The sequence below is a fragment of the Oncorhynchus tshawytscha genome, linkage group LG10, assembly GCF_018296145.1.
Source record: "Oncorhynchus tshawytscha isolate Ot180627B linkage group LG10, Otsh_v2.0, whole genome shotgun sequence".
NCBI classification, from domain to species: Eukaryota; Metazoa; Chordata; class Actinopteri; order Salmoniformes; family Salmonidae; genus Oncorhynchus; species Oncorhynchus tshawytscha.
The window spans coordinates 61,384,800-61,398,640 of record NC_056438.1 but is presented as its reverse complement, the minus strand read 5'-3'; the positions used below and the strand labels follow the sequence as shown (position 1 = coordinate 61,398,640).

The 13,841-nt window shown below is 43.6% G+C and overlaps 1 protein-coding gene across 1 annotated transcript in view; it reads right to left on the bottom strand.

The window, feature by feature from the left end:
* LOC112260575 (tensin-3) overlaps window positions 1-13,841 on the bottom strand; it is a 65,777-nt gene that overhangs the window by 28,409 nt on the left and 23,527 nt on the right. The window contains 1 exon segment of the mRNA XM_024435800.2: window positions 7,289-8,572. Within this exon segment, the coding sequence (XP_024291568.2) occupies window positions 7,289-8,572 (1,284 nt within the window).

Genomic DNA, 13,841 nt, shown 5'->3' with positions numbered 1-13,841 from the left:
GGACTTTGCAATTAATTGCAATTAATCTGATCACTCTTCATAACATTCTGGAGTATATGCAAATTGCCATCATACAAACTGAGGCAGCAGACTTTGTGAAAATGTATTTTTGTGTCATTCTCAAAACTTTTGGCCACGACTGTACTAATGCACAGGATGATTACACAGACACACACACACACACACACACACATTCTCTGAGGGCACAGCCAGAGGTGTGTGTGTTGGTGTGTGCGTGTGCGTATAGGTTGTTGTGACTATCATTGTGTGTTATTTTGGACTTCATTTGCATATTTTTTTCTTTCTTGCATTTTTATTTTTTAAATGTGTGTCTGTTTTTCTAAACCAGTATATTTCAGTCAGGCTCGGCATGCCCGTGCCTTAGTACCTTTACATTTAGCAGATGTTCTTATCCAGAGCTACTTACAATTTGTGCATTCATCTCAAGATAGCTAGGTGGGACAACCACATATCACAGTCGTAGTAAGCACATTTTCCATCAACAAAGTACTTATCAGCAAAGTCAGTACTAGTAGGTTATTTAAGATACTCTTTGAAGAGGTAGGTTTTCAGACATTTTCAGAAGATGGGCAGAACCACTGTCCTGATGTTAGGGGGATGCTTGTTCCACCATTAGGGTGCCAGGACAGAGAAGATATTTGACTAGGCTGTGCAGGAGCTGAACCCCTGTAGGGGTGGGAGGGCCAAGAGTCCAGAAGTGGAAAAACGGAGTGCTCAGTTTGGGGTGTTGGGTTTGAGCATAGCCTAAAGGTAGGAAGGGACAGTTTCCCTTGCAGCTCCGTAGGCAAGCACCAGGGTCTTGAAGTGGATGCGAGCTTCGACTGGAAGTTTGTCTCTGTTTGTCTCTGCTGTGGGTGGGTGGGTGGGCTTGTGGGGGGACACACTGGTAGCGTTTGCTGGCCGAGAGCGGTCTAAGGTACACCTCTGACCAGAGTGCCGTCTGAAATTTGCAAATTGATTCTGGCAAATATATCGTCAAATCAACATTTGGTGCAGAGTGTATGGTCCTAAAGAGGCATCATGGGAAGTTGAGCTCATTGAGAGGGATCTGAATGAATGGCGATCTCATTACCATGTGAGAGACTAACACTGCTAATAACTCTCACTATCACCTCTCTAACGCCCTATATTAGGTGGGATGTCTTCATTGCCCTTTGGCTTGTAAACACGGTCATTTTTGGGGTGTTGCTATCTTTTTCTGTTTTTGGGAGACGTCACTTTGTAGAGACATAACATACATTCCAAGGATGATATCATGATTTGGGTTAGGGTTATGTTATCCACTCAGTCATTATTTTTGGTATTATTTTTCTATTTTCTTTCTTTCTGCATTGTTGGGAAGGGCCCGCAAGTAAAAAATGTGATTTGCTGCTTCTACTCTTTATTTTACTCTTATTATTATAATTATCTATCCTGCTGCCTACTAAGATTACCCTGCCTTCATGTACATACAGTGCCTTGCAAAAGTATTCATCCCCCTTGGTCGTTTTTCCTATTTTGTTGCATTACAACCTGTAATTTCTCTTTCTTCAAAGTGGTAGGCATGTTGTGTAAATCAAATGATACAAACCCTCAAAAAAATCTATTTTAATTCCAGGTTGTAAGGCAACAACATAGGCAAAATGCCAAGGGGGGTGACTACTTTCGCAAACAACGGTATCTACCTCAAATACCTCATACCTCTGCACATTGATCTGGAATGTTTTGCTACATTCGTGTGTATTTAATTCCTCTTCTGTTACTGTTTTTCTTTTATTATATATATATTTTTTTTACCCTGCATCGTTGGGAAGGGCTCATCAGCAAGCATTTCACGGTTAAATCTAATCCCGTTGTATTTGGAGCATGTGACAAATCCATTTTGATTTGATTTGAAGTACGACAGTACTTAGCCTATTTCTACAAAGAAAAGGAGTCAAAACAGAACTCTATTCATGCATTTATAATTGGGCTTAAGTTTTACTGTGTCGTAGCTGTGTCGTAGAGTGAGTTTGCTTGTAATGTTCAGAACGTTTTATGTGGAGTGGTTATGAGTGTGCCAGTGTTTGTGTATGTCTCCTATACAGCTGCTCTACACATGTTATCTATAGCTACAGCAGTTATATCTGTCTGTCAAGATACATCTATGTTTTACATAGATGTAAAACATTAGCATAACAGGGGTACCTTTCCAAGTCTTGTGTACTTATACAGGAAAAATCTCTCATTTGGACCCATCTACTCATTCTAGGGTTTTTCTTTATTTTTGCTATTTTCTACATTGTAGAATAGTGAAGTCCTCAAAACTATGAAATAACACATATGGAATCACGTAGTAACCAAAAAAGTAACCAACAAATCCAAATATATTTTGTATTTGAAATTCTTCAAAGAAGTCACCCTTTGCCTTGATGACAGCTTTGCACACTATTGGCATTCTTGGTATTTGGGGCTCCCGAGCACTGTATCTCAGTGCTAGAGGTATCACTAAATACCAGGCTGTATCACAACCAGCCGTGATTGGAAGTCCCATAGGGCGGCGCACAATTGGCCCAGCATCGTCAGGGTTTGGCCGGTGTAGATAAGAATTTGTTCTTAACTGACTTGCCTAGTTAAATAAAAATAAAACTATTATCTCAAAAAGCTTCATGAGGTAGTCACCTGGAATGCATTTCAATTAACAGCTGTGCCTTGTTAAAAGTTTGTGGAATTTCTTTCCTTCTTGATACTAGCCATCCCGGATCCGGGATCGTGAATACAGCCTCAAGCTCATTACCATAACGCAACGTTAACTATTCATGAAAATCGCAAATGAAATGAAATGAATATGCTAGCTCTCAAGCTTAGCCTTTTGTTAACAACACTGTCATCTCAGATTTTCAAAATATGCTTCTCAACCATAGCAAAACAAGCATTTGTGTAACAGCTAGTGTAGCTAGCGTAGCATTTAGAGTTAGCATCAGCAGGCAACATTTTCACAAAAACCAGAAAAGCATTCAAATAAATCATTTAAATAAATCATTCTTTCCAAAGCTGTCAATTATATGCATAGTCGAGCATCTTTTCGTGACAAAATATTGCGCTTAAAACGGGCACGTTTTTTTATCCATAAATTAAAAGAGCGCCCCCTATATCCAAGAAGTTAATGTGTTTGAGCCAATCAGTTGTGTTGTGAGAAGGTAGGGGTGTTATACAGAAGAAAGCCCTATTTGATAAAAGACCAAGTCCATATTATGGCAGGAACAGCTCAAATAAGCAAAGAGAAACCACAGTAAATCATTACTTTAAGACATGAAGGTCAGTCAATTTGGAAAATTTGAAGAATTTTGAACATTTCTTCAAGTGCAGTCACAAAAACGATCAAGCGTTATGATGAAACTGGCTCTCATGAGGACCGCCACAGGAAAGAAATACCCAGAGTTAACTCTGCTGCAGAGGATAAGTGTCACGTTCTGACCTTTATTTCCTTTGTTTTGTCTTTATTTAGTATGGTCAGGGCGTGAGTTGGGGTGAGCAGTCTATGTGTGTTTTTCTATGTTGGGGTTTTGAGTTCAGCCTAGTATGGTTCTCAATCAGAGGCAGGTGTCGTTAGTTGTCTCTGATTGAGAATCATACTTAGGTAGCCTGGGTTTCACTTTTGGTTGGTGGGTGTTTGTTTCCGTGTGAGTGTTTGTTGCCACGCTGTACTGTTTCGGTTTTCGTTCATTTTCACGTTTATTGTTTTGTATTTCATAGTGTTCAGTTTATGTCTTAAAATAAACGTTATGGACACTTACCACGCTGCGCATTGGTCCTCCGATCCTTCTCGCTTCTCAGAAGAGGAGGAGGAATGCCATTACAATAAGTTCATTTCAGTTACCAACCTCAGAAATTGCATCCCAAATAAATGCTTCACAGAGTTCAAGTAACCGACACGTGAATCAGGCCTTCATAGTCGAATTGCTGCAAAGAAACCACTACTCACTCCAAATTTGTGATTTTTGGTTCCAACTGCCGTATCTTTGTGAGATGCAGAGTAGATGAACGGATGATCTCCGCATGTGTGGGTCCCACCGTGGAGCATGGAGGAGTAGGTGTGATGGTGCTTTGCTGGGGACACTGTCAGTGATTTATTTATAATTCAAGGCACACTTAACCAGTATGGCTACCACAGCATTCTGCAGCGATACGCCATCCCATCTGGTTTGCACTTAGTGGGACTATCATTTGTTTTCAATAGGACAATGACCCAACACACCTCCAGGCTGTGTAAGGGCTATTTGACCAAGAAGGAGAGTGATGGAGTGCTGCATCAGATGACCTGGCCTCCACAATCACCCAACCTCAACCCAATTGAGATGGTCTGGGATGAATTGGACTGCAGAGTGAAGGAAAAGCAGCCAACAAGTGCTCAGCATATGTGGGAATTCCTTCAAGACTATTGGAAAAGCATTCCAGGTGAAGCTGGTTGAGAGAATGCTAGGAGTGTGCAAAGCTGTCATCAAGGCAAAGCGTGGCTATTTTGAAGAATCTCAAATATAAAATATATTTGGATTTGTTTAACACTTTTTTAGTTACTACATTATTCTTTATGTGTTTATGTGTCTACTCTAAACCAACTCAATATACAGATATAGGATCATAATTTCATCCAGTCTGCTACAGCAGGAAAATCCTAATTCAGCAACAGGAAATGTGAATTATTATGTGGATTATAATGAATTGACATTTCTGTAGGGGTTGATACATTTATTATTAGGGCAAATCAAGTCTGAAATTTCAAAGTGGAAATTACAACGTTTAGAATCATTTTTAAAGCTCAAATACACTACATGTTTGCATTTCCTGCTGTGCGGGACAATTCTCAGCAACAAGAGTGATCAAATTAAGGTGCTACATCTGTATATGGCCTTTTTGTAAATAAGCCAAACACAGCGTGTTTCTGTACTGTGCTGTGCGTCAGTCTGGATGTTCCACTGTATGTACCGGATATGCACAGACAGGTACAAGTCTCTGAAATCAGATGGAAAATGCGATGCCTCCGGGCAGGCACACTTGTTCCTCTCTTGGAAATTCCAGAGCCCTGCGCTAACCTCTTTATGTGCCCCCTGGCTGCTCCAGGTACATATCTTAACGTCATTCACACTCTACTGACAGCCAGACCGCACTCACTTACTCCAGGTAGAAACAAAATGGTGGACCACAGTTCCAGAGCCAATGAACTGCACTGCATGCTTGTACTTGAGTCATCAACATTCACAAGTACAACAACTGAGAAAACACGGCCAAGTTTGGTGAAATGAAAACATACAAAATATTTGTGGTTTTAGTAAGTGCGTAAGATTAAATCTGTACATTTGAATAGTTATCTGCAAGATACTGTAGGTATCACTAATAGAGGGAAACGAACAAAAGTGAGATTATGAAATTAGCTGGTTTCAGATTACAGACCAAAATACTGTGAACATCTAAGGTCCAAAGCTGGTGGACGTAGGAGACGTAGGCTACTTTTCAGTCACTGATAAGCACTGAACACTCCTAGGATTCTTTGGCACAGTGTTTCAGAATCAACGTTTATGTCCATGAACAAGGGCATAATAGACCAATATAATATCCAGACTTCCAGAGGGAAATATTTGGCATCTGAACTAAAGATAAGGCAAGGTTTTTGTGTTTTGTGGAAAACTATTGCAATGTTCAAAACATATAAGTAATATGCAATAAGCAATAAGTAAGTAAGATATAATATTCCTCCACTTCTTTTTAAATGATTTTAGATGGATAACAGGGGGACCTGCTGACACCGACAGCTGGAATATTCCCTTTAACATGAAGACACTATTTACTGAAAGCAAGAAACATCAAGCTGGTGTTTCTACTGATAAAAGCAGCTTCAGTGAGCAAATGACAAGTAGGTCCTGAGAACGTGTGAGGAACTTTCAAAGACATTCCATGACAGCAGTATAGTGTCCCAGATGCATGAATGTTCTAGAGATGTGTGGGCCTAGATCTACAGAGCTGATGACAGCCCTCTCTCTCCCTCTGATTCCTGAGTGAGATAGCTGTACACAGACAAGCCTCGACAATGCCCTCTGAAGCAAAAACAAGCTGAAAACATCTGAAAAGCTGTCAGGAACCCTGCTATTTACACTGGCAAACAGCCCTCCAGGTGGGAGAGAGGGCAAACGTGTGTTTTGGTAAAGTTAACACTATGTTGTAAGAGCAGTGAGGATTTCATGTTGAAGTTCTCCCAGAACAGATGCATTACCAAATCTGACTGTCTCATTGATTTCCTACCACCACCATTTTTCATGAAGCTTTGCTATTTGCAGAGGTTGCGTCACATTTCCACCACCACCGCTATCATTACCACCAGTACTATTATTGAATCACCATTATCGTTTATTTCGTTGTGTCTCAGATCACACTCTATATGGCAATATTGTTTGTCAATTGGACGATGCTTTGCGGAAATTTGCAACACCAACAAACATGGAAGAGAGTGAATGTGACACAGAGCACGGAGACACGGAGCTCATACCTAAAAGAGGGGCAACTTCATTCGCATGGACGTGGTTCGGGTATAAAAATTCTGACACGAACCAGAAAACCGTCCACTGCAAAATATGCTGCAGGCTGGTCCAGACAACAGGCTCAAACACCACTAACCTATTTTACCACCTACGCAAGAATCATGTGAAACAGTACAGAGAGAGTCTACGGATGAGACCCACAAAAAGTACAGTCAAGTGCTCAAAACAAACCCCCGACTCAGACGTTGCAAGAGGCTTTTTCCTGCGGCACACCGTATGGCAAAGAATCACGGAGATGGAAGGAGATAACAGCTGCCGTTACAACTTACATCTGAAAAGACATGGCCCTAATTTACACGGTCGTGAAACGGGGGTTTGGTGAGTTGGTCCTAACACTCGACCCAAAGTACCAAATGCAAATTGATATGTGACACGTATTAATGCCAAAATAACATGCAAAACAGGCAAGGCCCCCAAATATATATATATATATATATATTTTAGGCCTATATTTATTTTGTTTGCAACTATATTTGAAGTGTTTTCTATTTAACTTTTTAGATTTTATACATTCATATTTTATATTTTGTAACATGCTTATTTAATCAATTGAATTTACAGAAAATGTGCTATATCGTGATATGTATCGTTATCGGGATATGAAATTACCTTTATCGGGATATGAGATTTTGGCCATATCGCCCATCCCTAACCACCACCATTCATATCACCACACCACCACCACCACCACACCCAAAGCTTGCTGTCTGTCTTACCTGACTGCTGTGTGCTTTGCAGTGCGGCTGTACTGTTATCCATGAGTCTGTGACTGACTCCATTGGGGCAGCCTGTTGAGGTGGCGGTGGTGGTGGTGATGGTGGCAGAGCCATTCACGTGCATCCCTGTACCTCCGTTCCTCTTGACCGAGCTGGAGCGTGTGGGGACCGGCATGAACGTGGGGTCCAGGTCCATAATCAACTGGTTGAGCTGGTCGATGGAGTTATCAATGTCCACGGTCAAAGAGTTGAACTCCTCGTCTCGCTTGTTCTTGTTGACGACCGCAGGAGACTGCTCAGTGTGAGTTTGTGGCAGGGCCATCACCGTTCTCTGGACAGCAGTGTCCATCCTCAGCACGGAGCTTTGTTGTGGCACTGTAGAGGCTGGTGGTTTGGGTGGGCTTCCCTCCTGCTGCTTGTTGTCCGCTGGGTACCTCTCCCTTTCCTCACCCTCCTCAGCCTGCAGGTAGGCATATTGATGGGCTGCTACCATCTGCTGCTGGCGCACCCAGGTGTGTGTGGAGTAGCTGCCCTGCAGGTAGACCTGCTGCTTGGGCATGGGAACAGTGCTGGCTGGGGTGGATGCAGAGATGGGAGCACTCCTTTGGCCCAGACAGCCCCTCCGGGCCTCAGCGTAGGCCCTCTCATACTCCTCCATGGCTGGAGGGGCTGGGTGGTGGTGCTGGGGCTGGTGGTGAGGCTGGTGCTGGAGCTCCTCTCCCCCGGGGCTGCCAAAGCCATCCGACAGCAGGGAATTCTGGCTGCTCTTGTGGCAGGACGATGACAGGGTTCCCAGGCTGTCCACACTGTGCAGGTCGTGACCCGACAGGAGGACCAGGTCATCCAGGATGTCCGTTTCCCTCTCCCTGGGGGGCCGCGGGTCTCCGACGACATGCACCTGGACTTGGACCAGTCTCTGGAAGGCCACCCCTCCTGGCCCTCCACCTCCGCACTCAGACATCTCCTCAAGCTCTCGGGAGGGTTCCTCCAGGCCGAACCCACTCAGCAGGCGCTTCAGCTGAGCCTTTTCCTGGCGGCTGGGACCCTGCTGGGACCTGGTGCTGGTGGTGATGGGAACTGGGGGTCGGTCGGTCCACAGGGAGGTGCTGGACAGGCCTGAGTCGCTGCTGGCTGACAGGGCGTGGTCGCTGTGGTCGGGGCTGCTGGTGATAGATGTGGCTCGGTGGGCTCCACGGCCCAGGGTCATGTTGGTGGATCCTCCCCCATTAGCGCTCCTCTTGGACAGGGCTGCTTTGTCCTGGGCCAGGCCCTGAGAGCGAGGCACTGGAACGACAAGAGATGGAGCGTCTTCAAACGGTCAGCTGGTATGGAGACACACACAGACATGACCACACATGGACACACACACATACAGGTGGATGACCACAAAGATGCTCACATGACCAAAAAGACGATCACATTCTCACATACACAAATAAGTTCTTACATTCACAATCACATGGAATGAACAACAAGTACAGCTCGCTGATAAAAACAAACAGGGATACACAAACTCACACCCTTTGACACACAAACATTCAAATGAACACACACATTAACTCAAAAGTATGCCACATTTCCAGAGCTGGTGGACAATGAGTAGGCTACAGGTTGTAAGAACAACAAAGCAAGGGAATTGTCAGCACTTCAACTGCACATGACAAGAGTGTTCTCCTAGATAACAGTGCAGCACAGAATAGTTTCCCCTCAATCTCAAACCAAAACAACACAAACCAATCACAAAATCTAACCATTCTGATTAAATAAAACCACAAAAGTATCACCAACCAACAATGATTTAGGCTAGAGTTGATCCCACTCCAAGAACTCCCAAGTTCTAACCATCAGCCACATTATTTTGCGAATGAAAAAACCCCCACCTATAACTCTCATTCGTACATTGTGCTGTACGGTGTTCCTCATGTTCAGGTTATATAACTAACTGGTAATGGAAGCCAAGAAGCCACCCATCTGTCTCTCTGTGTGCTGATATAGGAGAGACAAAGTAATGTTTAGTCCCCAGTCAGTCAGTCACAGTGTTTGATCTCTGCATTCCTCACTGTGGGGTGATTTACCAACCCGTCCCCACTACCCTTTGACCCTCCAACATATGTCTAAACAGCCCAGTTAAACCCTGGGCAGAAAAATACAACCACAGTCAGAGATCAAAGCAGCACAGTCAAATCCATCGCTCCTGCTCATTCCTCGAATAGATTACTGAAGAGAAAATGAAAGAGTTCTAGCTAGCTAACAAGACAAGCAACCGGTGCTTACAGAATGCAGCTCAATGCATTAGACGTATTCCATGCGCAAGCGAAGGCTGTGTTGAAGTCGTGGGTAAAAGCACCATTCCACAATCAGTGTCACTCTCCTCTAGCTCAACAAAGGAGAGTTAGCAACATGACCCTGGTGCCTCTGTCTCAATCTGGTGCGTTAAGTACTTTCCTTTCAGTCAAGCCAATAGGGCTGTTGTAGGATCTGAATACCAGACACGCATGATAAAAGAGATACCCTCCTCCTCTACCCTGCCTTATGCTGGTTTCCCCCTACACACACACACACACACACACACGCACACACACACGCACACACACACGCACACACGCACACACACACACACGCGCACGCACACACACAAGCACACACATAGGGTTCTCTTGAACTCACATCCAGCTCTCTACAGCAAGTCAGCAAGTCTCAGGCCTCCTCAGCAGGCTACATTCCAGGTCAGAACAGAACTCCTAGGAGAATTCCAACAGATCTCTCTACAACATTACAACGCAAAGGTAGTAACAATTCTGAAGACAGATGTCTCCCTCCTCTCTCTCGCTCTCTCCCTCTGGTGCCTCAGTATGTTACCCTCCCACTTCTCCCCCCCTCTTCCTCTTCCCTCAAGGCCCCCCTTCTTCTTCAAAAAAGAATGCAGACAGCTCTTACCTTCTCCTTCACCGGCTGCAGGTAAATAAGTGCACGCAGTAGACAACTACCATCTCCCGCATAACAAAATGGGAAATAGAGGGAAGATATGGAGAGCAGGAGGTGATAAATAAGGACTGTGAAGTTTAGCAAACAGATAGTAGGCTCCCACACACACATACTGGTCCTGCTAGCAGTGAGAAGGAAGGTGAGAGTATTTGCACTCCATACAAGGGGGACCTTGAGGAATGTAAACAAGTGGGGAGGGGCCATGGGGTGAGGGAGGGGCCATGGGGTGGGGGCGGGTTCGGTGCTGAGCTGTAACCCGAACTCGAGCCCGGCTGCATCAGGAGACTACCCTGCCGGGAGGGAGGAGGAGGGTATGAGAGAGCGAGAGAGAGACCATATTAGAGACCCATATTTCCCTCAGATTACACAGATCCACAAAGATTTTGAAAATAAACTCAATTTTGATAAACTCCCATATCTACTGGGTGAAATACAACGGTGTGCCATCACAGCAGCAAGATTTGTGACTTGTTGCCACAAGAAAAGGGCAACCAGTGAAGAACCAACACCATTGTAAATACAACCTATATTTACATTTATTTATTTTCCCTTTTGTACTTTACTATTTGCACATCGTTACAACATTGTATATAGACATATTATGACATTTGAAATGTCTTTATTCTTTTGGAACTTCTGTGAGTGTAATGTTTACTGTAAATTGTTATTATTTATTTCCCTTTTGTTTATTATCTATTTCCTCTTGCTTTGTCAATTTTAACATATATTTCCCATGCCAATAAAGCCCCTGAATTGAATTGAGAAGAATTGAGAAAGAGAGAGAGAGAAGCAGAGAGGATCTGAGGATTGAAAACAACATTTCTTCTCCTCTCCTCCTTCCCGCTTTCTTTCACACTGTAGAGAGAGACTTCATTAGAGCAAGCCTGCCTTCTAGTTGGGCTCTCTGCTGGTTTTTTGAAACCTGCCCAGATAGCCAGGTTGTGTTTCTCTCGCTAAGGTGTATTATGAGATCACATGTCTGCCATCCGTGCTGCGTACAACACAACGTGGAAACAGATGTGCCCTCGCCTCAATTATGGGGTTCAACAATTGTTTCTACTGTTTTTGTAAATCGTAAAACACACACTGGCTGAGGTTCATGAGTGGTTAATCAAGTATGGTCCCATCTGGTGGTCTTCATCTTTGATCCATTTCATCTATCCTAGACCTTCAAGTTTCAAGTTTTTATTGTCACTTGCACTAGTACAGTGAAATGCCTTTATTTCTTGCTAAAAAGAACACCCGGCTAACTAGCTAACCATTTTGCATTGATTACACCTACCTACCTTTTGACCTCCTCCTTTTCCACAGCAACCAGTGATCCAAGTCAACAGCATCAATGTAACAGTATAGCTTCCATCCCTCTCATCGCCCCTACCTGGGCTCGAACCAGGGACCCTTTGCTCACATCAACAACTGCCTCCCACGAAGCATCGTTACCCATCACTCCACAAAAGCCGCGGCCTTTGCTGAGCAAGGGGAACCACTACTTCAAGGCCTCAGGGCGAGTGATGTCACCGCTTGAAACGCTATTAGCGCGCACCCCGCTAACTAGCTAGCCATTTCACATCGGTTACACGTGCGTGGTGCTTGTTACGTGTGTGTGAGCAAATTATGTGTGTTTGTGCGTGTGTGTAAACGGGTGGGGTGGGGAGGAATGGAGGCATTGATCAAACAACTTTTGGATAGAAATTGTACATTTTCTTAGGTTATTATGGTGTTATAAAACACTTCACACTCAACAAGCATTAGGGCAAATGGGAATGTAGCTGCAAAACTGTTGCTCTGAAGCCAACTATTCTTAACCCCCAGAGGGACTGTTGTTGCTACACCTTTGAAATGACCCTACTCTTACTCTGCTCCATTCACATTACTGTTATTATCATCTTCCATCCCTCCTCCACCTCTCCTACTGTATGACAGGCCTGTGAGTCATGAAGCTTAATGACCATCATCTTCCTCATTTCTATCCCTCCTGGCCAGGCCCTGGCTTAGCTGCCGTTAAAGGGAAGTTTGCACAATATATTTCCACAAAATGAACAACGCAGATGGATTCAATTCTATCTAAACAGTCTTTAAGCAACAGTGTATAAGAAAAATATGTTATGCACTTCTATTTTTGCAATTTGAATTACATTGATCAGAACTCATACACCAACAATCAATTGCGGCTTTGATGTCAAGAAGGGAACGGCCTGATGGTAGCGGCAGTGCACTACAACCACTGTTTACCGGCATGCATGTTTGTCCGAAATGTAAGAAGTTTGACCGCTTTGTGAGGAGGGGAACCCCTGGTGCCTCGGTCATTTTGATGGCTACCAACAGTGGAAGAGTGGATTCACCATGAAGCTGAGGCTAAAAACCGGTTCTGTGCTCACAGTCAATGTAGGCTTCAAGTCCACTGACACCACCAGTGCTACTGCAGCATAACGGCTGGTGACTTCAATGATTGATGTGAATCAGGTAAGTACAGTTGAAGTCGGAAGTTTACATACACTTAGGTTGGAGTCATTAAAACTCGTTTTTCAACCACTCCACAAATTTCTTGTTAACAAACTGTAGTTTTGGCAAGTCGGTTGGGACATCTACTTTGTGCATGACACAAGTCATTTTTCCAACAATTGTTTACAGGCAGATTATTTCACTTATAATTCACTGTATTACAATTCCAGTGGGTCAGAAGTTTACATACACTAAGTTGACTGTGCTTTTAAACTGCTTGGAAAATTTCAGAAAATGATGTCATGTCTTTAGATGCCTCTGAGAGGCTAATTGACATAATTTGAGTCAATTGGAGGTGTACCTGTGGATGTATTTCAAGGCCTACCTTCGAACTCAGTGCCTCTTTGCTTGACATCATGGGAAAATCAAAAGAAATCAGTCAAGACCTCATAAAAATAATTGTAAACCTCCACAAGTCTGTTTCATCCTTGGGAGCAATTTCGAAATGCCTGAAGGTACCACGTTTATCTGGTCAAACAATAGTACGCAAGTAGGGACCACGCAGTCATCATACCACTCAGGAAGGCGAAGCATTCTGTCTCGTAGAGATGAACGTACTTTGGTGTGAAAAGTGCAAATCAATCCCAGAACAACAGCAAAGGACCTTGTGAAGATGCTGGACGAAACGGGTACAAAAGTATCTATATCCATAGTAAAATGAGTCCTATATCGACATAACCTGAAAGGCCGCTCAGCAAGGAAGAAGTCACTGCTCCAAAACCGCCATAAAAAAAGCCAGATTATGGTTTGCAACTGCACATGGGGACAAAGATCATACTTTTTTGAGAAAAGTAGAACTGTTTGACCATAATGACCATTGTTATGTGGATATATTATATTATATATTATGGATACATTATGTGGATATATTGAAGCAAAATCTCAAGACATTACTCAGGATGTTAAGGAGTGGTCATCGCAAAGCCTTGACCTCAATCCTATAGAACATTTGTGGGGAGAACTGAAAAAGCGTGTGCGAGCAAGGAGGCCTACAAACTCAGTTACACCAGCTCTGTCAGGAGGAATGGGCCAAAATCCACCCAACTTATTGTGGGAAGCTTGTGGA